Source organism: Watersipora subatra, chromosome 3 (genome assembly GCF_963576615.1).
Source record: "Watersipora subatra chromosome 3, tzWatSuba1.1, whole genome shotgun sequence".
NCBI classification, from domain to species: Eukaryota; Metazoa; Bryozoa; class Gymnolaemata; order Cheilostomatida; family Watersiporidae; genus Watersipora; species Watersipora subatra.
This window is the reverse complement of record NC_088710.1, coordinates 39,412,825-39,438,941: the sequence shown is the minus strand read 5'-3', so window position 1 is coordinate 39,438,941 and position 26,117 is coordinate 39,412,825. Positions and strand designations below refer to the sequence as shown.

The 26,117-nt window shown below is 37.0% G+C and overlaps 1 protein-coding gene across 2 annotated transcripts in view; it reads right to left on the bottom strand.

Moving 5' to 3' along the window:
• Nucleotides 1-1,371: 1,371 nt before the first annotated feature.
• The window catches only part of LOC137391077 (nucleoporin NUP35-like), a 33,472-nt gene continuing 8,726 nt past the window's right edge, over nucleotides 1,372-26,117 (bottom strand). The window contains exons 6-10 of one of the 2 annotated variants that reach the window (XM_068077427.1): nucleotides 23,315-23,435; nucleotides 13,566-13,619; nucleotides 10,701-10,770; nucleotides 6,438-6,749; nucleotides 1,372-1,824 (exon numbers count right to left, since the gene is read on the bottom strand). In XM_068077427.1, coding sequence (XP_067933528.1) covers nucleotides 1,756-1,824; nucleotides 6,438-6,749; nucleotides 10,701-10,770; nucleotides 13,566-13,619; nucleotides 23,315-23,435 — 626 coding nt within the window. In that variant the 3' untranslated portion in view covers nucleotides 1,372-1,755. The remainder of the gene's footprint in view (nucleotides 1,825-6,437; nucleotides 6,750-10,700; nucleotides 10,771-13,565; nucleotides 13,620-23,314; nucleotides 23,436-26,117) is intronic. The other variant, XM_068077428.1, reaches the window with a different exon arrangement.

Here is a 26,117-nt window from a genome sequence, read left to right as displayed (position 1 = left end):
GTCTGAAGGTAGTCCAAACTATGAGTAATAACATACAGGTCTGAATATAGGTATATATACAGGTCTGGTCAGGTATATATATATATATACCGAATACAAGAAACGCCTTTGGCGGGTCTTTTGGAGCCAGCTCAATGCCAAGAACCAAATCATGGCAATAAATACCTACGCACTGCCAGTAATAAGATATCCAGCAGGCATAACAAAGTGGACTGAGGAAGCCATCAAAGAAACAGATATAGCAACTCGTAAACTGCTGACCATGCATGGAGCACTCTACCCAAAATCTGATACTACTAGATTGTAACTTGATAGGAAAGATGGCCGTAGGGGACTCAAAAGTATACAGCAGACAGTGAAAGAGGAGGAGCAAAGCATCAAAGCATATGCAGCCTCCATGGCCATCTCAGATAAGTTGCTAGCTGAATTTCAATCGGCTGCTCTTACAACGGACCTACACCCTGATGATGAGGAAATTGACTGGCACACGAAACCTCTTCATGGTGGTTACCACCAACAAATATCTAAGGTTGGCGATCTTCACCAGACATATATGTGGCTGAACAAAGGAAACCTAACTGCCAATACAAAGTCGCTAATCCTGGCAGCCCAGGAGCAAGTGCTTCCAACAAGGCAACTCCAAACGAAAATTTATCACACTAGAGACGATCCTAGATGCAGACTGTGCAAAGATGCACCTGAGACCATCCAACACATCATCAGTGGATGCAGGCAGCTAGCAGGGAACGCATACACTGAGCGGCATAATCATGTCGCAGGTATTGTGTATAGAAGTCTATGTGATGAGTATGGCCTTAATAAACCACAACACTGGTGGGAAGCTCCTGGTAAGGTGAATGAAAATGACCGCGCTAAGATCCTCTGGAACTTCTACATCCAAACTGACAAGCATGTCCTAGCAAACCAACCAGATATAGTGGTGGTAGACAAGGAGAACAAGAGGGCTACTATAATAGATATAGCAGTACCCAATGACTACAATATAGCCAGCAAAGAAAAAGAAAAGGTAGAGAAATAACTCCCTCTTGGAGAAGAAATTGAAAAATGCTGGAATGTAAGAACAACTGTAATCCCAGTAGTCATTGGGGCACTGGGCGCAATAACACCGGCGCATAAAATGTGGCTTGCCCAAATACCAACGACAATCAACTCAGGTGAGTTGCAAAAAAGTGCGCTATTGGGAACAGCTAAGATCTTGAGGCGAGTGCTCAAACTCCCAGGTCTCTGGTAGGAGACCCGAGTTAGAGCAGAAACTACCACCCATACGGGGTATCCGGGTGAGGAAACCATTTATATATATATATATATATATATATATATATATAGCACTGAAGGTCCAGGATTAATCAAGTATCAAATGTATTGCAGATAACATGCCATGTACCGCCAACAAACTTTCGTTTGTACAACAAAATATTGTCTTGTAAATATTTATGGAAACAGAGCTGTAAATATTTATGAAAACAGAGCTGTTATAATATTCATGAAAACAGAGCTTTTATAATATTTATAGAAACAGAGCTGTAAATATTATTTATGGAAACAGAGCCATTATAATTTGAACCATTGTATTGTATGCCATTGCCCTTTGAAATATCTTACTTCATTTTAGTGTTTGATTGTTACTAGAAACAAAAATTGAAACATTACTACTAGCTTATAATGATAATTTAGACTGATGATTTATGTAATTCAAAGCCGAACTAACTGCTCTGGGCTTAACCAATCAATCAATCACCATCCAAATGCATATTCCATGGCTTTCTTCCACCAAGTACCATCCTTCTGTTTGTCAGCAGGCGCCTAAAACAAAGTAGTATACTAAGAAGAGTGAAAGAGACATTAACGATTGCAATATCAAAAGCAACAAATACTAATCAAGATAGACCATAGGAAGGAATGTTGAAGGGAAAGACATGAATATCGTAATTCATGCTGTAGAAGATACCAGACATTTTGTCCACCTATTGGCCAAGTGAAATGAACCTCTATAAAGTAGTGAACCGGAGTGATATTCTACTAAATTGTTTTTCTATGTATAACTCTATCTTTTTATGACCATTGTTTAGGCTTTTCAGCAATTAATGCTGAACTTTCCATTTAAGATTTTTCTCCTTGACCTGTGAACTATCCAGTTTTACCGCTCTCCCACACTAAATTTAATGTATGCTTATTGAGCGAAAATGTTAAAAAGATAATATTGCTGGCTTATTTCTAGATAAGTCCTACATAATAATATATAGATTTGCAGTATAATAAAAGCCTAACTTACAATCACTTTAGCGCATCAATTTAGCAAATGTTTAACTTAAAATTTGAAGTAATTATTAACATACGATGTCGAAAGTTTTTACAAACACGGCAGTCTTATAAATTAGTAAGCAATTTTGCTTAGCATAGTTTGGTTCTAGAGTGTTCAAAAAACATTGGTCAGTGCTTTGACCTTTGACCTTTCTTTTGTAGTTTAAAATCCAAGATCTCAAGTCTAAACTGAGAGATAGGAGCGGTAAAAGCAGAGAGAAGTGGGGCAAAATAGTAGCAAAAACATTCAGATCATCAAAACATCTATACAACTGTCTATAAACATTTATAAAACTGTATATAAACATCTATACAACTGTATATTAACATCTATACAACTGTATATAAACATCTATAAAACTGTATATAAACATCTATACAACTGTATATAAACATCTATAAAACTGTCTATAAGCATCTATAAAACTGTCTATAAGCATCTATAAAACTGTCTATAAGCATCTATAAAACTGTCTAGAAACATCTATAAAACTGTCTATAAGCATCTATAAAACTGTCTATAAGCATCTATAAAACTGTCTAGAAACATCTATAAAACTGTCTATAAACATTTATAAAACTGTCTATAAACATCTATACAACTGTATATAAACATCTATAAAACTGTATATAAACATCTATAGAACTGTATATAAACATCTATAGAACTGTATATAAACATCTATAAAACTGTATATATACATCTATACAACCTATATATACACCTCTATTTGAACGCCACCTCTATTTGAACACCACCTCTATTTGAACACCACCTCTATTTGAACACCACCTCTATTTGATAGCCACTATAAGAGAAGGGTCGAAAAATAGAACGCAACCTTCATTTGACCACCATTTTGACAATCTTTGATCTTTATGAAACCATAATATCAAATTATCAGTAGAAAAGTGAATTAATAAATATTAAAACCGTATTAATAATGAATCAGTTACATCAATCACAATCAATTCTTTCGTTGTCCAGCTCCAAAGCTCTTTCTTTTTTTCTCGTTAAAACTTTGAAAGCCACAACAACACCATAAACACCATAAAAAACAATTTATAACCGTCTCAGACTAATAGTTCCTCGTCTAACATGGCACTACAGATGGGTCTACACGGCACTGTTTAACACGTTTATGCACTACAGGTTGGGACCTAAAGTAATTATTGTTAAGCGTTTGAGCTGCGGAACAAAACAAAATACAGTCAGCTCCTAGAATATCAATCTGCTCAAACATACAACTGTTTTTATATATGGAGAAAGTCTGGGAACCGATGAACTCTGGATGTCTAGTATTTGGCTAGTCTAGGTTGGCTAGTATTTAATAAATTAAGAAAAAAACTTGAACAGGATAGAGTTCTTCTGTCTGTTATAAAGCTTACATATGCTACAACAGGGACATAACATGGCTATTATAACATAAGTATCATAAAACATCTTCGAGAGTCTTCACTTTTGGATATAAGTAACAAAATTACTAGAAGTGCATGAGCGACCAAACTTAGCAAGCAATATTGTAGAATATTCTAGAATATTGTAAGATGCAGAATGACCATAGTTCTTTAACACAACTATCAGCTCTGTCTATACGTATTCTATCCATTATCAGATGCTTGTTAGGCAGTATTAATAAAATTCATCTTCTGAGTAAAACAGAGATAAAATAAATGCACCATAATGGTTGGGTCATATCGTTTCAAAACAACTATTGAAATGTTAGAATATTTGTGCAGTATTTTGGCATGTCCCATGTTTATCAGATACTGCCCATGTCCCATGTTTATCAGATACTGCCCATGTCCCATGTTTATCAAATACTGCCCATGCCCCATGTTTATCAGATGCTGCCCATGTCCCATGTTTATCAGATACTGCCCATGTCCCATGTTTATCAGATACTGCCCATGTCCCATGTTTATCAAATACTGCCCATGCCCCATGTTTATCAAATACTGCCCATGTCCCATGTTTATCAGATACTGCCCATGTCCCATGTTTATCAAATACTGCCCATGCCCCATGTTTATCAAATACTGCCCATGTCCCATGTTTATCAGATACTGCCCATGTCCCATGTTTATCAGATACTGCCCATGTTTATCAGATACTGCCCATGTCCCATGTTTATCAGATACTGCCCATGTCCCATGTTTATCAAATACTGCTCATGTGCCATGTTTATCAGACATTGCCCGTGTATAATTAAGCGAAAAACCCATTAAAGCAAACAAAGTTGACAATTTGGTTGGAGGATAACAGGAGCATGATTCAACGAAGTTCGAGAAACAGAATCCATAACAAAATGCATAGCTGAAGCCCGGGCTAGATATTCACATAGGTTACACACACCAAAGCTACTAACAGATGCTACTAACAGATGCATCGCATTGACAAATATATTGAGCAATGAGAATAAGGGTCAGTGTAATGAAAGCCCTGATGTCCTCGCTAGATCTTCCATTACCATTATTAAAGTACCGCAGCACGTTTATTATCTATTATGGTTCAATAACATTTGCGCAGCTATTTGAACTGTTATAGCCTTGCTCAAGCAAAGAAAGCTACATGTTAACGATGGTTAACGACGGTAACAGCCAAGTATAAAGATATTTGGTTTTAAGATGTCAATTGGACTATAGGAAAAATTGTACTTCAACAAGTCTAATACCTAAAGAATGATTTAAAAGATTGAGTTGCCCAGATTTTGGTATCGGAATCGGTGTCGATATGGGTGTTAAGTATCTGAATCGGCCGATCTTTTCTTCAAAAATCTGAAACTTTAGATACTTTTTACAGATCAACTATTTAACAGAAAACAGTATTTTAGCCTGCTACACTAATAAAGATCATCACCTGCAAGTTCCTTATTCTTACCTAATGAATTCCGGGCCTGCCACACTATTTATTTCATGTATATAGCCTGATTAACATAAACACAGCTGAGGAACATTTTTGCTTTAGTCAGGACGTAATCACAAAGTGTGGTATTTCCCAATTAATTCAGCGATAGGATTTGTTGCAGCTAATCACGAACAAAATAACAAAAATGGGAAACAAGAATGCAGTGTAATATTTCTATTTACTAGCATTACGAAAGTAATTTGAGCAGACGATGCATAAAGTTATCTATCTCTCTCTTGATCCTGACTATACAATGTATCGTTTGTATCGTACAAAATAACCCCAGTGGCTTATTAATATTTTGCCTGTCCTCCATCATCTGCGGCAAGCGAGTCCCTGTTCAGTATGACTGGCTACATTGATAGTGATAGAAGAAAGATACTTCTTACTGAAAGTGTTAAATCACTAACGGTAATTACAAAAAACATTGATTTGCTCTAAACTTGTACAGACGCAGCAGTTTGTTCAGCAATAAAAGAGAGATTTCATTATCACAGAGAGAGCTGTACCACTAACAGTAATGACTATTATTAATTACAAATTACAAGAAACATGAACTGTTTTGTTACTACATGCAAGGTATGTCAGTATGTGAATAGATATCTCTTTTTTTCTCATAAATAAATACAAACAAATAAATTCATTAATATTCATATTTCCTATAATAAAATGAACAATTACCTATGCAACACAAAAGATCTGAATCGGATTATTTTTCAATAAGAATCGGTATATCGGATCGGTATCTGAATTGGCTGGTGAATTTAGAATCGGGGCATCTCTACTGGAAGGTTTATAAATAGCTTCAACATATACTAGTGGCCCACATATGTTTGTAAAGAGTGAGAATGTCCTTAGTCATATATTAATAGCTGTTCCTGTTTTGCTCTGTGGTCATCGAGGTTTGAAAACAAATGCTACATGAAATTAGCTTGCGTTAGAAATAACTAACTAAAATGGAAGGAAGATCATTGAAATCAACTATTTCGGCCAATCATGAATGTGTCGGTTTTATCTCTACCGAATTAGAGCAACACCACTGACTTTGACACGATGGGACGATCAACCGGTGACACAGAAGATGCATTTCGTCATTGAGTGTTGTCAGGCCTTAAAACATATTCAACAAGCAAGCTTATTGCTAACTCTCCAAATGAAGAGACAGGCTAAAGAAAGAAGAGCGCAAGACACAACACCCACAACTTACGTCAGAGGGTGTGTCAAAATGGTAAGCTTTCGTCAGAGGTCTGATAGGTGTCTCAGGTTTGCTCGCAGCTGAAGGGTCATAAAGCGTTCCTAAAGTTTTGAGTGCTACCGAGGGAGTGACACTGTGTAGACTGAGTTCATTGTCATCAGCACTTTGATGTTGGGGCTCACCATTCATGATTTGCTGATCTATGCACTGTCTCACTCCAACCATCATGCTATTTCCTATCACCTTACCATTCTTGCTAAGAGCCTTCTTAGCACTGATCTTTGACTTGTAATGTATGTGCATCCAGTTACCATCATTCGATATCTACAATTCGATATCTACAATTCGATATCTACAATTCGATATCTACAATTCGATATCTACAATTCGATATCTACTATTTGATATCTACAATTCGATATCTATAATTCGATATTTACAATTCAATATCTACATTTCGATATCTACAATTCGATATCTACAATTCGATATTTAGAACTCGATATCTACAATTCGATATCTACAATTATGTACACAAATCTATCCATATGACTGCGATAATTTTTTAAAGAGGTTATTATGTAGCACTACTAGCTCTACTGTTATGAAGCCATAGAGGTAACATCACTGGCACTGCTAAATTTATTAGGCCTTGACAGGTTCAAACCATTAATGAGATAATATTGAAATGCTTTAACAGTATTAATTACGTACTATACGATGTTACGACAGCTAGCTAGGTGCTAGCTACGATAGCTAGCACCTAGCTATCGTAGCTAGCTAGGTGCTAGCTACGATAGCTAGCACAAGACTGTGTAAATACTGTTCTGACAATTGCAGACCTTTCACCAATTTACAGTGTGGCCAAATTTCGACTTACGCTCACCTCAACATACAAATTCTTAGATACATGTGAGCAAACAAGTGCCTCGAGAGACAAACTAAATTTAACAGCAACATTCAAAGATTCTCAAAACAATGCAGTTTTACAAATCAGTACGTATGTACGCAGTTCTCATTGACCTTGTTGAGCTATACATTGCTCTAATAATATTAAACAAAGCTTTGTACCTCCATTTGTTATTTTAAAATCACGAATTGATCCCCAAAGAGTGGAAATGATAATGAAAAAAGGATGAAAGGAATGAAGGCAGCTTATCTAAAACTAACATAACATATAACTTATCTAAAACTAACATAACATATAACTTATCTAAAACTAACATAACATATAACTTATCTAAAACTAACATAACATATAACTTATCTAAAACTAACATAACATATAACTTATCTAAAACTAACATAACATATAACTTATCTAAAACTAACATAACATATAACTTATCTACTAGAAAGTCCACTGTCATACAGCCCACGACCAAAGAGATGGCCAGAGATATTGGCAAAAAAATAAAGGGTACTGATGGTTGAGAAATGCAATATTAGCAATCAAATGGCTCTGCAGTGCAATAGGATAACTGCAATGGTAGCTGTAATGTACTGGGTGTGGGTGTTATTATATACAACAATAAGCAATAATGAATGGAAAAGATGTTTATATTTTCCCCCTGCAATAGGAGAAATGCAATATTGGCCAATATTAGAAGTAAAATGCACTGATATTCTTAAAATAATCAATTTTATTAATATAGTAATAATAGAAAACCAATACACAATTTCGTTTACATTTTAAAACGTCATAGGTAGCAATATCGAGAAGTTGTGGTATTTATATAGGTTTTTAGAAAATTTATTTAAAAAGTGTTTGGTCATGACAAACAACAACAATGAAACAAGGAAAATATTACACGTTTATATCTCTCCCTTGCAATAGGAGAAATGCAATGTTGGCCAATATTATAAGTAAAATGCACTGATATTATTAAAATAACCAATATTGTTAATATAGTAATACAGCAATAATAGAAAACCTATGAGCGTTCATGCGTCTCGAAGATTTCTGCAAACTGCAGCAAAATAAAAGCTGTTATAAAAGTGTTATAAAGCTGTAGGCCTAATTTACTGTAATGTATGTAATTCAACAACAATAAAGAAATATGTTTATTATAACTCTGAAATGCAAAATTAGAAGTAAAATAGCAAGCTACTGTGTACTATACACAGTTTGAAAGTTGGTTGCGTTGAATGTAGAATGGTTTTGATAAGCGATCTTTAACAGAAAGCGAGTAGGAGCATTCACGCGTATAAAACTGTAGCAAAATAAAAAATGTTCTCGTCATAAACGGGCGTTGTAGTTCGGCCCTAGCTTGTACATGTTGTAAAGAATTTCGGCTAACGTTTCAAATAATGAAACCTTCGGTGATTGGACAAAAAACACAGGCTGATAAACTGTGTACCACAATTTCTTACCTGTAAATCGGTTTACGCCTCAAACGGTCTACGTTTATTACAGAAACCTTCGAATAAATTCGATTACAAGTAAAAAATGCCATAGACTGATGAAATGAGCACGGTTTTCTCGTGAAATGCGCACTGCTAAATAGTTCTACAATCGGTCGCACGGCTTTATTGGCGTTTCAATTTTCGGTCTTAACTTTTATTAAACCGAGCTTTTCAAGCTTTTTGTGGCAATTTTCGTTCAAATTAATCTGTCTATTTGTGTATAATCCGATCAGATGGGTAAGTTTTAAGATATTATCGAAGGTTTACAAAGACTTAGTAACATATTTAAATAGGTTTAAATGTGTTTTGTATCGTTATTATACTTTAACGACTTTACATTCCGATGCTTAAATTTTTTGATGAAATTTCTTGATGAGGACTCGTCTCATTGTTGATGAATAATTTTCGTAAGTTGGGTGCACATGCATTTATCATAAAAACTCCCACACTTCCGCTCCGCTCGTGTGGTCGTGGGAAAACTAACATAACATATAACTTATCTAAAACTAACATAACATATAACAGAAAAATATGAGCAAATATCTTAGAATAAATTTAGTAAAAGATATCTTAAAGTGTTTAGTAGTCATCTGAGAGTCTATAGTGGTCATCTGAGAGTGTCTAGGAAACATTGAGAGGAAGAAGGTGAAAGAGATGTGATAGAAACCCTATAAACACCAACCCATGTCTGTCTCCCCATGTCAAACAATGGCTCATTCGAAAGCCAAGACTCTGATGTATTGAACTAAATAATAAAAAAACAACTGCTCTGTACACATTCACACTACCTGACGATTGCAGCTAGCTCACTGGCTGTATGAAACCAATGGTTGTAGTAATAAATTGAATAAAGTTTACCCAAATACTTTTATGTAATAAAAAAATTATCTAATTTATATGCTTTAACAAAATCAATACTGAACTCAAAAACAAGACTATACAGATAATATCTTATGTTAATTGAAAGATCATTTTGTCTAAATTAAACTAGTTATGTAGTTTTCTTGCAATTTTCAATCTGCACCTCAATTTAACTGTCTTTTACATAAATGCAAACTGACAGACAACATATTTTTTATTAGCACTTTATCTATTTAGTTTCTTATATATAACTCAGTTTTTTAAACAATAAAAATACATATGTATATACATGTATATATACCGTACTTTTCGGACTATTAGCCGCTACTTTTTTTCTGATGATTTAAGCCATGCGGCTTATATAAGGGTGCGGCTTTATCTGTGGCTTTTTCTTTCATCGCTAGGGCGCATTAACCAGAATCTCCGGTTAGTGCGCCTCTAGCGGTGAAAGAAAATACGAAACAATGGCTAGCGGTACTGTTCCGTTAAGCACTAGGTTAAAAAGCGTCGGTAAATTCGAAACAGTGCTGTTAGGCATTGTTCCGTTTTAAACAGCTAAGTTGCCGCCGCGTTAAAAAGCACCATCCTGAGTCCTGCGGCCTATGTATTGTTTTATCATCGATTTTTGGAAAATAAAGCAGATGCGGTTTATATAGAGGTGCGGTTTATAGTACGAAAAGTACGGTATGTACGCATATATATATATATAATTACCTCAAGTATTCATCATTAAGGTTTTGAGTAATTAAACAAATTAAAAGAGGTATGATGTTTACTCACAATAATTCTTACTCCAGCATACGACGGTTTTGACATACAAAACAAATATCAAGAGCAATTAACTTTGTGTGTCAAGGTTTTACTGTATGCCAAAACAATTAAGCATTGATAAAAGATCCAGTTTTTTTAAAAGATACCAATGTATTTTAGAACACTCATTAACAAAGAGTCAGTGTGCTGAAGTTCTCCATAGAATGTGTATAGGAAAAAAATGGTAACTACACTTACCACGTGGTCTAATATAGCCCCATATTCGTTAAACTGCTGCAGAATGTGTCCTACCGCCCCTTTAGAGTACCTTCAAGAGAAAAGAGATAACAGGCATGCTATTTTAGAAAAAAGCACAGGCCATATATGGACTACTAAGTATGCTAGACAGCTCTGCAACTACATATGTCTCTACTACATATGTCTCTACAACATATGTCTCTACAACATATGTCTGCTATTACATGTCTCTACTACATATGTCTGCTATTACATATGTCTCTATTTCATGTAAAACATTTACATGGTTAAAAATTATAATGTGATTGTTGAAATAGATGAAATCATCTAAACAACTTTGTAGGGATTTTGTAGAAAGGAAGAAATGCACAATCGCAATAACTTGGAGAGCAACGAAACGACACGTTTATTTTAGAGCATGAGGAGATTATATATGTAATCAACATTTTGGAAATGACATCAAGTGTTGTGTATGTTAGTCGAATACTTACATACACCAAGCACTTGTTAACACCGAGTGCTTGTTGATACTTAGTTCTTGTATTGCAGTATTAACAAGTGCTTGTTAACACTAAATACTTGTTAACACTGAGTACTTGTTAACATTAAGTACTTGTTAACACTGAGTACTTGTTAACACTGAGTACTTGTTAAACTGAGCAATACTTAACACTAAATGTGTGTTAGATGTGAATGCTTGTTAAAACTGAGTATTTGTCATCAAGCATAATCAAGATATTTTATTTTTCATTATTTATCCTAGTACAGATATAATTATTGCTTTTCGTAATGTAAAATTTACTAAATGCAGCAACAATTATTATTACATCATACTAAAAACAAAAACATCTATATATTATGGTCGAAATTATGAGGGTTGCTTCGCCATCTCTTGTGAGCATCTCCTTTCTTCTCTACTCTATTTCAAAACATAGTCTATATTTTAATGACAACATCTAGCAAGTTTCAAGGTACTCAGAAACATGATGCAAATATATAACATTCTCAACAGCATATATACAAAGATAAACTTGCATATTGTAACATCAATGACCCTTTAGAACTTTAGACAATGTCAAGTTCTATTGCCATACATAGATGGTGGTATCATTAGCAAATTGTCTTTAGTTAACTTAAATGTTATATTATGTAGATTATATTTACTTCAAGTATTACTTGTTCTCTTTATGCTCAAATCTCTGAAAAACATTATGGTTGGACCAGACACCAGACATTAGAGCCTACACTACGTTGTTCGATGAAGCGGTCTGCTTCTCTAAACTTTTCTCATACAGCTCAGACAGATACTTCACATCCACTTCAAACACTGAAGGGCACAGGAAGTGGAGTCAAACAGTGAAGGGCACAGGAAGTGGAGTCAAACAGTAAAGGGCACAGGAAGTGGAGTCAAACAGTGCAGGGCACAGGAAGTGGAGTCAAACAGTGCAGGGCACAGGAAGTGGAGTCGATCAGTGAAGGCACAGGAAGTGAAGTCAAACAGTAAAGGGCACAGGAAGTGGAGTCAAACAGTGAAGGCACAGGAAGAGGAGTCAAACAGTGAAGGCACAGGAAGTGGAGTCAAACAGTGGAGGGCACAAGAAGTGGAGTCAAACATTGAAGGGCACAGGAAGTGGAGTCAAACACTGAAGGGCACAGGAAGTGGAGTCAAACAGTATAAGGCACAGGAAGTGGAGTCAAACAGTGAAGGCACAGGAAGTGGAGTCAAACACTGAAGGGCACAGGAAGTGGAGTCAAACAGTATAAGGCACAGGAAGTGGAGTCAAACAGTATAAGGCACAGGAAGTGGAGTCAAACAGTGAAGGGCACAGGAAGTGGAGTCAAACAGTGAAGGGCACAGGAAGTGGAGTCAAACAGTGCAGGGCACATGAAGTGGAGTCAAACAGTGAAGGCACAGGAAGTGGAGTCAAACAGTGGAGGGCACAGGAAGTGGAGTCAAACATTGAAGGGCACAGGAAGTGGAGTCAAACACTGAAGGGCACAGGAAGTGGAGTCAAACAGTATAAGGCACAGGAAATGGAGTCAAACAGTGCAGGGCACAGGAAGTGGAGTCAAACAGTGAAGGGCACAGGAAGTGGAGTCAAACAGTGAAGGGCACAGGAAGTGGAGTCAAACAGTGAAGGGCACATGAAGTGGAGTCAAACAGTAAAGGGCACAGGAAGTGGAGTCAAACAGTGAAGGGCACAGGAAGTGGAGTCAAACAGTGAAGGGCACATGAAGTGGAGTCAAACAGTAAAGGTCACAGGAAGTGGAGTCAAACAGTGAAGGGCACATGAAGTGGAGTCAAACAGTATAAGGCACAGGAAGTGGAGTCAAACAGTGGAGGGCACAGGAAGTGGAGTCAAACAGTGAAGGGCACATGAAGTGGAGTCAAACAGTAAAGGTCACAGGAAGTGGAGTCAAACAGTGCAGGGTACAGGAAGTGGAGTCAAACAGTGAAGGGCACAGGAAGTGGAGTCAAACAGTGCAGGGCACAGGAAGTGGAGTCAAACAGTGAAGGCACAGGAAGTGGAGTCAAACAGTGAAGGGCACTTGAAGTGGAGTCAAACAGTGAAGGGCACATGAAGTGGAGTCAAACAGTGAAGGCACAGGAAGTGGAGTCAAACAGTGCAGGGCACAGGAAGTGGAGTCAAACAGTGCAGAGCACAGGAAGTGGAGTCAAACAGTGAAGGGCACAGGAAGTGGAGTCAAACAGTGAAGGGCACAGGAAGTGAAGTCAAACAGTGAAGGGCACAGGAAGTGGAGTAACAATATACTCTCTAATCCCTGTTATACATGTTTTATACGGTATACGTATAACATATATACGTTATTAGACAGTTTTTACATGATAGGTTAATTTCTTACCCAAACACTGTCACCCAGGTTTCATCGAGTACATCATGAGGTGATAACTCAGCTCTGCATTAAATAAAAACATTCAATGGGTGCAAAGAGGTTTAAACAAAACGAATATGATGCAAACTTGCGTGGTAGATCCAGTTTCACATGTTTAAACAGTATTCCAAGTAGATGGTAGATGTGAAGTCAAGGCCTAGGGTTATGTCAATACTATATGTAGGAACTAGATTGTATGTTATGTCAAAGATGTTTGTTGGATCAAGGTTGTCCGTTAGATCCAGGAAGTTGTGTGTTAGCTGAAAGTTGTATGTTATGTAAAGGTTGTATGTTAGGTGAACATTCTATATTAGGTCAAGGTTGTATGCTGAGTCAAAGCACAACCACACCGCCACATACGAGCTTAATGCATTCTGGGATTGAGCTCGTAAGTCAATTTTATCGTATCTCAAAGCACTATTTCCTATATAAAATATCTAAGTACAAATTAATCCGATAGCATGCTAAGAAAAAAACTCCTAAACAGGATATCAGTATTACGGTGAAAAAGCGTGTTTTTAATTGTTGCATATCAGTACATGCATTAAAAAAATTAATAGCAAACACCTAGTAATGTAGTTGTAATGATCTGCAAAAAATATAACATCACTACTTTATGGAGTTCTACCTTAGAGACAGACATTGTGGATAACGAGCGTCTGAAAGACTTGAGGGCGATGCTAAATGACTTGATGCTAAATGTATGTACACTAAGCTTTTGTAAATCTACATAATAGAAACTTTGAATTTAACTTCAATGAATTTAGCTTACTGAACACACACTTGAAGCTAAGTTTTTGATTTTTCTCAAAAATTACTTTAATTGTTATTTTATTTGTTTAGTATCAAATTCTTGTTTTGCCTCGTTTTCATTATAATTTGTAGCCAAACTTTGAACAAATTTTTTCGAATTGATTCGAGAAGAAAGACTGAGCAATACTTTTCTTGAAAGCAACCTCTCACATACTTAGCCATATAGTGGCCATAGACAACCGGCTCGTATCTCAAAAATTACTCGTATCTCAAGGGAGAAACTTGCTCGAAAGGCATGTTGAGGCACTTGTATGTAGAGGTATGACTGTAGCATGTAAGATCTGGGTGATATCCTAGGTTAAAGCTGCAGGTCATAAACTAGGTCATGACTTGATACTAATATCAATACAGATAATCATCTAATATGAAGTTAATTCATCCCAAGATTTGTACCCCTAACAGCGTTGTATGTTTAAACCAATATTCAGGTAAAAATGCAAATTCGTGACACAAATCAACGATCTACCGTAACTCACTAATGAACATAGGTAAAAGTCTATTATAATTCAGTTATAAAACTAGGCAAAAACTAATTGCTACGATTATACTCTGAATTATATATAAATGACTGAATTAATGAAGCTATAATAATGGGAGTTATTTATTGGTATTGTACCATAGAGAACAGTGAATGGAAGTGTAGTCTCATTGATGCACAGACTGATAAGTAGTCTGAGATATGCATATTAACATAGACTAGTGTAGACAAGGTGAAAGTTAAACTAACCTGTGTATGTTGTTTTTTATTATTATTTTTTAATTTATTTTGTATAATTTACTTTTCCTGCTTATTTTCAGTCTTCTCTTCACCTTATGAATGTGCGATGCTTTAAGAGACTTCAGATGTAGAGTCCATGTATGTCTTCACTTTATGAATGTGTGATGCTTTAGGAAACTTCAGGTGTAGAGTCCATGTATGTCTTCACCTTATGAATGTGCGATGTTTTAGGAAACTTCAGGTGTAGAGTCCATGTATCTCTTCACCTTATGAATGTGCGATGCTTTAGGAAACTTCAGGTGTAGAGTTCATGTATGTCTTCACCTTATGAATGTGCGATGCTTTAGGAAACTTCAGGTGTAGAGTCCATGTATCTCTTCACCTTATGAATGTGCGATGCTTTAGGAAACTTCAGGTGTAGAGTCCATGTATGTCTTCACCTTATGAATGTGCGATGCTTTAGGAAACTTCAGGTGTAGAGTCCATGTATCTCTTCACCTTATGAATGTGCGATGCTTTAGGAAACTTCAGGTGTAGAGTCAATGTATGTCTTCACCTTAGGAATGTGCGATGCTTTAGGAAACTTCAGGTGTAGAGTCCATGTATCTCTTCACCTTATGAATGTGCGATGCTTTAGGAAACTTCAGGTGTAGAGTCCATGTATGTCTTCACTTTATGAATGTGCGATGCTTTAGGAAACTTCAGGTGTAGAGTCCATGTATCTCTTCACCTTATGAATGTGCGATGCTTTAGGAAACTTCAGGTGTAGAGTCCAACACTCATTCAAGACTTATACAGGGTGTTCACGAATTTATATGTTAGGGTATTTGTAAATTAAGCTTTGAATGCATGGGATTGAACTGGATAGAGGTTCCAGTCTTTAAAGAGAAGTGAATAGGGTCAAATTTGCTCAGGTGATTACATGGTGACCAGGTACACAACCTTAATCAAGAAAGGTTTTCCAAATATCATCTGTTAGTGATTTTAGCCTCCTATATACATCAGGTGCCAACATAACAAAGCTATGATGCAGATGCGTTGACAAAACAGCATATAATAAAAAATAAACATGAAATATGGATGTGAACAGTGTTTGTATTCTATATACAGGGACCTCCCACCCCATATGACATTAATTCGCTCCAGTGTTGGCATCGAAAGGCAAAAATGCCGCATAGAGGGGTATAGAAACCCATAGTAATTATCTAATGCTAACAGCCCTGGCATAAAACATCAAAATGTTATATATGTGCTTTACATATATAAAAATTAATAACAAAATAGTATATTAAGCTTAGTAATTAGAGTTACCTAGAGTAATTTTAGTGTATTCAATGGTCATGATCTGCAATAAAATGTAACATTACCATGTACAGTACATACCGCATGAATGATGACGAACACTGTATAGAGTTCTTACATTTTAGCCAGATGTATAACATAAACTTTGAATTTAACTTAAACGAAGTTAGCTTACTAAACACATACTTAAAGCTAGGTTTCAGTGTGTATTTTACTAAACTAAACTTTAATTTTGTCATCGTTTTAATCTTTATTATCTGCTTCAAGTTTCGTTTGTACTTTAACTTATAACGAATAATGATGAGCTGAGAGAGAGAGAGAGAGAGAGAGAGAGAGAGAGAGAGAGCATAGCATCTCTTTCAGGTGTTGTGGGAGGAATTTTGGAGAATAGCATATCGACACCTCCGTTATTCTGATGTATTCAGAACACCGACCACCAACTTTGAATTTCATGAGACATTTTTGTTGATATCAAATGGCGAAGAAAATGTTGTATGGAGGGGACAGAAAACACCATGTTCCCCATCGCAAGGCGAAAAAAACTGTAAAACAGGGACATCGTAACCCTGGGATGCACTGTATGTCTTTTTTATTGACGAGTCAATTTTTTTATGTTAATACTATTGACATGCCAAAATTCTTTTTTCAATCTTCAGTAACCTTCTTGCCAGGATGCAAGCCGTGCTGAAGAAAATGGGGATTAAATTCATAAGAGTGGTGCCTTCTGGTAAACACTTTCTGATGCATGTATGGAGTTGCAAAGACTTTGGAAAAACCTAAACATTGTTACGCGTAACGGTCAACAGTGCTAGTTGTCAACCCCGAGCAAGCACTTCAAGTGTGAGTATTTTGACTATTGTAATGACTATCTGACCAATGGATTTAATGTATTCCACATGGCTTCATAGTTCCTCTAGGCTTCATAGGCCTAGATGAACTATGAAGCTGATCTGGAGGTCTTGAGATCAAATCCAGTGCTGTGCGGAATTTCACTGCTAGAATTTAATGACTATAACTGGACGCAGGGTTTAATAAAATGTAAATCTGTAAGCTACTTCTTGTTCCGATTTCGAGAGATTTGTGAGTGGTGCCTCTTCGTTTTAAAAATGACTCTGGCGGATATCAGGCTTTTGAGTTGGTCATGCATTCATAGGGGACCTTGATATTGATGCTCTGTTTCTGCGTAATACATTCTATGATTCACCAATTGCCACAACTTCCCTTTCTTTAGTTCCTATAACAGTTGCTGGCCTGGGCGTGTTGTTTGGATCTTCAATGTTGTCTAGCTGTGTAATCTGGAGAAGACTTCTCTTTCTTTTGTAGCATGTTTACTATTATACCGGATTGCCTGCTTTCTTCTTCGCTACACCTTAAACTTTCTCAGTCTCTTGATATCTACACATATGTTTTGGTCAGACACATTTCCCATAGAATTCATGGTTCTATTGTTAAAAAGCTGAGATGGAGAGTAGGCCTATCCATTAGCTATGAACGTGTCTCTGTACATGGCAAGAGCTGCCTGTAAATCTACATTCTTACTCATCATAGATTTGACAGTACAAACTGCACCCCCATTGCTCCGCGGATTATGAGGAGAGTTAGTCACCTGTTGAACATCTATGTTTCTGAGTAGTTTTTTCAACTTATCCAATACAAATGGTGGAGCATTATCCATCATTACAGTGTTTGGCACACTTATCAAACAGAACATGTTCTTAGCTTGGCTACAGATTCTTTGTGCATCAATTGAGTTCTCAAAATCATCTGCTACTATAAACTTACTATAACAATCCATAGCAACAAGGTATGTTTTTTGGTCTATTTCAAACAAGTCCATAGAAAATCTCTATCATGGTCTCTTTAGAGGTGGTGTTGATATTAAAGGCTTCCTGGCTTTGGAAAAGTACTGTTCACATATTTCCCACTTTGACACCAAGTTCTTACTATCCCGTGACATTCCTGGCTACCAGACTACGTCTACAGCCCTCCTGATGCATTTATTTTCACACTGGTGCCTTTTATGAATATTAGTGAGTACCCTCTTACATTCTAGTTCCGTAATGAATAGCCTGGTAATAAAAAAGACCACCCTTTCCACTTGAGTTATATTGTCTCCAAAACATATAAGCACTTTAGAGCTTCCAGAACCCATTTGCTGTTTGGCCAACCGACGATAATATATTTTAAGCGAAGAATTCCAACTTCCTCATTTAGTACATCGGCTTTAATTCTATTCAAGCGTCAAGATGTGTTGCGAGTTCCTCTCACCTTTCCAACACTCCTAATGGCTCAGCCAAATTTTCGAGAGCTCTTTCCACTTTCAGGGCAGGAGGTCTGGAAAGGATGACTACTAGCACCAACCTACTGCCTGAGATGTAAACTACTTTGTAGGAGCATAATAGAATTTTCAATTGAAAACGTAGTACTCGGATAGGTAGCTTACATGTAGCTAGTTCCTTCATATCCAAAATAGCTAGCAACGGTTTGTGATTCATTTCTACAGTTATGTTCTTCCCAATAATATAATATGACAACTCATCCCAAGTCCAGCTTGTAGCCTATCCTTTTTTCTCAACCTGGGCGTATCACTTTTCCGGAGAAGTGAGTGAGAGTGATACCTTTTCCACAGATTTCAATCAGTTTACTTTCTGCAACACACCGGCTCCAAGACCAAATTAAGAAGAGTCTGCACTTATCATTGTCTCTGTTGTAACTGAATATGAAATGAGAATCGGCGTTTTTGCCACCAACTGTTTCATGTGGTTGAATTGTGCTACTTGATTTAGTCTCCACACCCATTCACAATCCTTCCCGATTAGTTTACACAAAGTCACTCCCTTGATAAGCGAGCGGAAAACTTACCTAAATAGTTTACAATATCAAAAAATTGCCTGAGGTCCTTCTTGTTGGATGGGTAGGAAACTCAAGAATAGCTTTAGTCTTGTCTGGATCAGCTCGGATTTCTCGTCCATCAATGAAGTGACCTAAAAACTAGGTCTCATAGACTCCAAATTCAGTTTTCTTTGTTCAGTATAAATCCTGTTTTTTTTCAGTTTTCCTAATATGTACCTTGAGTAGATGATCATCCCCATAATTTCTTTGTAGCACCATGAACCAGATGTCATCCATTTAATAAACCATCTCTTTCAGTTCTACCAACATCGTTTGTATCTTTTGCTGAAACAACTCTGGTGCACTGCTGATGCTGAAAAGAAGCCATTTACAAAAGTACCTTCCAGATAGGGTAATAAAGGTGGTAAGTTTTTGCAACTGTTCTTTTAACTTTAGTTGCAAGTAGTCACAATTTGAATCCAGCTTGCTAAATACTCTAGTGTGATTCAATACACCCAATGTCTCCTCCGCAGTAGGTAGTGGATCATATTCCCTTTTAACTGATTTGTTAAGATTGGTAAAGTGTATGCATACCCTTGACTTCCCATTTTTCTTTGGAACAGCTATACATGGTGAACACCACTGAGTTGGTTCCTCAATGCGCTCAATTACACCTAAACTCTCCATTTTACTTAGTTCCTACAGTAACTGCCCTTTTCGAGCTGCAGCTAGCCTCCCTGGAACTGATTGGATGAAAGGAGTGCATCGATTTCCTAGTGAGATTCTAACCTGAATTTTTATTGACCAAAAACCGTTGAACATCTCTGGGTATCTCATGATACATTCTGTTCTTGAATCATATTCCGCACAATTAGCAAAGTTAATTAACCCCAGTTAATTTACCTCAAAGTGGTGTTATGAAGTTCTTCACTAGATACACTGTCTCCTCAAATTGTATCTCTGAGGAGCTTAATACTTCCTTTTTGGAATGAGTGACATAGTTTATGTCAACCTAGCCATATGTGATAGAAGTGCTGTTACAACAGCTCCCGTAACAATTTAAAATTGAATGTGTTGTGAACTAAGCATCAAGTTTACCATTCAAGCCTTGTGAGTCTCAGTGATATTGTCTATTGTTCCTGCATCTAGCCATTCAGGGTCTGAGCCCAGATATAAGCAGGCCACATCATCTGATTATGATTGGTCTTATTACCTCTAGTACTCCTCTTTCCTTTGCAAACTTTTGCTCTAGCCCAATGTCTTCTCTCTTTCCAGATATGACAAATAAATTTCTCGCAGGGCATCTTTCCTTCGGATGAAACTCCTTGTTACAGAATGTTACTTATTTTTATACCTAGGCTGCATAGACTGGCTCACCAAGCTTTTGCTGGCCCTGACTGTTTTACATAGTCTAGATTTTCATCAGGCGGTTCCCCACAAGTTTTCCATCTTGGGCATAGTAAGAAAAATTATTTTCCTTTTCGTAGTCAGATTTAAATCATCAATGTCCATCAACTGCTCTCTTCGCTTGTTGTCATTAACCCAACCACTATCCTGAATTAGCTGGTCCCACATGATTCCATAATCCCAATTATCCGCCTGGATGTATACTTGAGTAATGAACTGGTGAATCGATATGTTTATGTTATAAAGCACATTTTTAACAAATTCAAAGTGGCAATCAAACATGGCAATCACATTGACCAAGGTCCTTGTTCGTTCCTCTGCTGTACCATGAAATTCAAATTGTTCATAGATAGGAACACTTTCAGGGTCCATTAACATCAATAAGTTTGCTACTACATATATGAATATTTCTTAGCAATTTTTAGTATGTTGAATTGTTTTCTAAACATTTGCCAGTGTAGTACCACGTTCTCATCTTTGTAATTTCATCATTAGCAACTTGTAGACAAGGTCAAGTTGACTAACTGAAAAATTCAATGCTTTGAGCCATGCAGAACTGTCTCATTGTTTTCTGTAGCGCAAAGCTTCTGTAGAGTTTGTTTAAGATGCTTAATATTTGCCATGAAACAATCTGAGCACTAATAGAAATATGGGCTCTGTCATTATGAAGTATAAGACAACTCTTGTGATATGGGTGGCCTTCAAAAGGGTTGAAGGATAATACAGGACACCGTGACGAGGCATTAATCATACCGGAAAGCATGGAGAAGCGAGCACCATATTGATGATGCACGACAGATAAGAGACAGCAGATGTACAGAGTCTGTTTATTATATTTTATTTTAGGCTTAAATGTGCCAAGCGAAAAGTATCTGAAGTTTGTATGATTTTTGTAATTGTTATGAGTTCTTCTCCCTGTTTTGTAAAATTTTGTTTTACAATTTCGGTAAAAACGTGGTTATATTCCGCAGGCTTACAATGCACACTAACAAGATTGCTAGAATTTGAACAACCCGAAAACAAAAAAATTGGAACTAATCCCATCAACAAGAAAGGTGGATTTCCAGTGCCCAGCAGAACATGCTCGCCCTGTGTATCGGCATCATATTCTCATATACTAGCTTAGTGTACCGGTTGGCTAATGTTGTGTTCCTTCCTAAAGCGACACAAGGACACAAGCGTGTACCCCGAGTCCTAAAACTGGTAGAGCCCTGTGTATTGGCTCTCCTTCCAGCCTAGACTGGGGGTGCCTACAGCATGAAAAACTTTGCAAGCAGAATCACAGGATAAAATTTCAAGTTTGATTAAGTGTTGTTTGATATTGTATTTATACTTGAAGGACTCGTTGTTGTTAATATCATTGTTACTTATATGTTGATATTGTAAATATTATGGTTCGATCCACATACCGGCCTTAACCTGGGCCCCTCCGAATGTTTATATACAATACAGACTATTAAATTCTCAACATGACATTATGCTCACTTGCTGGATAAAGTTATTAACGTCTGTTTTCAAAGCATCTTTCCTAATTCTTTGACTAGACATCGCTAAGGAGTCGGTAATGCGTGCCACTGTCTGCTAATACAAGTAATAAAACTTTGCTATTGTTATAGTTTGAAAGTTAGCTAAGCATAATATTACTTGAATTTATGCTGTGTATTTAATAAACTCAGAGAATATGTACAACATATTTTATTTTTAGCAGTATTAAAAATATGAAAACAGCCCAGTTGTTTACAATGTAATAACAAGGATAGATGTATCCTCATGGCTAGTAAGGATAGATGTATCCTCATGTCTAGTAAAGAAAAATGTACATTATCCTCCTGCGTAGAAAAGATATATGTATTCTTGTGTCTAGAAAGGATAGATGTATCCTTATGTCTAGTAAAGATAAATGTATCCTCATGTCTAGTAGGGATAAATATATCATCCCGTGTAGAAAAGATAGATGTATCCTTGTGTCTAGAAAGGATAAAAGTATCCTCATGTCTAGGAAAGATAGATGTATCCTCCCGTGTGGAAAAGATAGATGTATCCTCGTGTCTAAACAAGGATAGATGTATTCTCACGTCATAAAATAATAGATGTATCCTTTCTAAAAAGGATGAATTTATTATTGTGGTTAAAGAAAATTGAGTCACCCTTTAGATAGAGCTAGATTTGAGGCAGGTTCACATTATGTAGCCTTATCTCGACGTTGATGCCACAATATTTTGGTGATCAATTGATCATCGATGATAACAATGTTCACACTATCATAAACCCATCTGCATTTGCATCAACATAATTATACTCAGTGATGTAGGGTTCTAATTTGTTTTTAGTTTCTCCCCGTATAAACCTCTTTGTTTTCACATGGTTGAATCAAATACTAGGCTCGCAGCGACTATTATAAATGGAAATAAATCCTGCTAGCTGTGACCACAAATTACTATTACTGAAATGTTTAACATTATACAGACTGTTGTTGATGCTGGGCAAAATATCGAGAAAATTTGACAGATGCAGACTTTCCCGACATATCCACATCGCTTCGCTGATGCTATTCACATAGTCGATGACGAATGCCGAAAGGAAAATGCAGACATAGGACGATATAGTATGAGCCAGCTTTTACTGCATACAGTAAGAATAAACCTACCCCTGGGTGTAGAATGGATCAACTTGGGGAGGAGAAAGGAGTGAGGTCTGACTCGTGGTTTGCATGGCAGAGGAGAGTGAACCAGTCACAACAGCAGGAGTGGAATGACTTAAATGTGCTGCTACAAAAGGAAAGTACAGAACTTTAAATGCCTTTAAAAGCATTATCTTATGTTAAATTATAACATTATTCGTATTATACTGTAGGGAATTATCTCTTTTCAAATAGTACATAATGCAACAACCAATTTTAGAGCAACTGCGCATGAGAGTTATATTTGTTTGTTAATGTTGTGGTCTCTCCAATAAAAATTACATAAAAATAGTGGCGTAGCCTGTTTGTTTGAAAAGTAGCGAGCTCTATATACGCTTCCATTAGTCGTGCAACTCTGCACTGTAAAGACATAAGGGATATGCTGCTCATTTGTACTGAATAATTCCAATCAATAAGCAAGCCTTTTAGCTGCACTTGATTGGCAAACAAAAGAATACCAAACATAAACTTTGTATGATACTCTTGGAGGAAGGGCAACCTTTGTGTATTGAATAGTGGCATTGAATCTTTGGCAAAATCATGATTGGAAATCACTACCTAAAAATCACTACCGACCGTGTCCACAAAGCTTATTGTGTTGTAGATCGGTTAGAGAGAGCTCTCAGACCCATCACCTAAACGATACACGACCGTGTCCACAAAGCTTATTGTGTTGTAGATCGGTTAGAGAGAGCTCTCAGACCCATCATCTAAACGATACACGACCGTGTGCACAAAGCTTATTGTGTTGTAGATCGGTTAGAGAGAGCTCTCAGACCCATCACCTAAACGATACACGACCGTGTCCACAAAGCTTATTGTGTTGTAGATCGGTTAGAGAGAGCTCTCAGACCCATCACCTAAACGATACAAGACTGTGTCCACAAAGCTTATTGTGTTGTAGACCGGTTAGAGAGAGAGCTCTCAGACCCATCACCTAAATGATACACAACCATGTGCACAAAGCTTATTGTGTTGTAGATCGGTTAGAGAGAGCTCTCAGACCCATCACCTAAACGATACAGGACCGTGTCCACAAAGCTTATTGTGTTGTAGATCGGTTAGAGAGAGCTCTCAGGCTCATCACCTAAACGATACACGACCGTGTCCACAAAGCTTAGTGTGTTGTAGATCGGTTAGAGAGAGCTCTCAGACCCATCACCTAAACGATACACAACCGTGTCCACAAAGCTTAGTGTGTTGTAGATCGGTTAGAGAGAGCTCTCAGACCCATCACCTAAACGATACACAACCGTGTCCACAAAGCTTATTGTGTTGTAGATCGGTTAGAGAGAGCTCTCAGACCCATCACCTAAATGATACACAACCATGTGCACAAAGCTTATTGTGTTGTAGATCGGTTAGAGAGAGCTCTCAGGCTCATCACCTAAACGATACACAACCGTGTCCACAAAGCTTAGTGTGTTGTAGATCGGTTAGAGAGAGCTCTCAGACCCATCACCTAAACGATACACAACCGTGTCCACAAAGCTTATTGTGTTGTAGATCGGTTAGAGAGAGCTCTCAGACCCATCACCTAAACGATACACAACCATGTGCACAAAGCTTTTGGACATTTCTCAGATTATGCAAATGAAGTCTATGAAGCCCACAAATGAGTTGCAGAATGAGTTCAGGCATTTTTTAGTCCTCTTTAGGCTACTTGGTTGACAGGTTGAGCATGTTCCGAGTCACCACTAATGCTATAGTTTACGGCATTATTATTACTGTTAAAAACAAATGTTCACTGTCACTACTACTGCCTAATAAATAAACATCAGGAGTCCATCGATCTACAATTCGTGAAACCCATGTAGCTGTGATGTGTCTGATCATCACGAAGAAGAAAAAGCTATAAAAATGTGTTTTTGTAAAGCGAAGCTAAAATCACCGAAAATGCAAACACGTTTTCTATTGACTCAACACAACAGGATGATTGTTTCCTTCCGATTAAGAGGAGACACGATAGGCTAATTATACAACTACTCACCAATCAAAGAGGTTTTGTACTCAGCCTGCAAAAGTCGCTCCATTTCCCCACTGTTTTGCCTTGATAGGTATGTACAGCATGTTATGATTTATAGGGCCGGCTTGAATGCGAATTCTTATAAATTCTCTAATTTTAGGTCTATTTTTCTAGGGTCGGCTTATATGCAAGATAGGCTTATATGCGGAACATATTTCGCATAAAATGTGCTAGATATATATAGAAAAGGTTACCCATAGCTACACAGACACGCTTGCTGTTGCATAATTACCTTAATAATAGACGCAAAGCCAGCGTATGCAGTTGGCTGATGCGCCTACAGAATTTTTCCCAGCTAAAAGCCTGTTCAAGAACCAGTAGTTTGTGTATGAAACTTGTGAAATAATTACAGGAAAGGATGATGCTTGTATAAGGCGCATTCATCTGAGAAGGTTTGAGTAAAAGTGTAGCATGTCTCAGCCACACAGATAACTGGAATTATATAGCTGACTGTGTATGGATATGCAAGACAACATTAAAGATTTGGTAGCCGATGCAAATAAATGCGACCGACCCGTTGTAACTGAATAGAGGGCTCAGTCCAGCATGCTCAAATATTTGTACATACTCAACATACATAGAGTTGTACATATTTGTACAACTCTACAATGTATGCGGAGTTAACTACTAACTGTTAAAATCAACAGACAGGAAAGATTATGAACGAGGATGGTTCAAAAAGTAATGCCTGTTAAGCTATAAATCTATTTATATCAATATAATCATGAAATTTCGTTTGCTGAG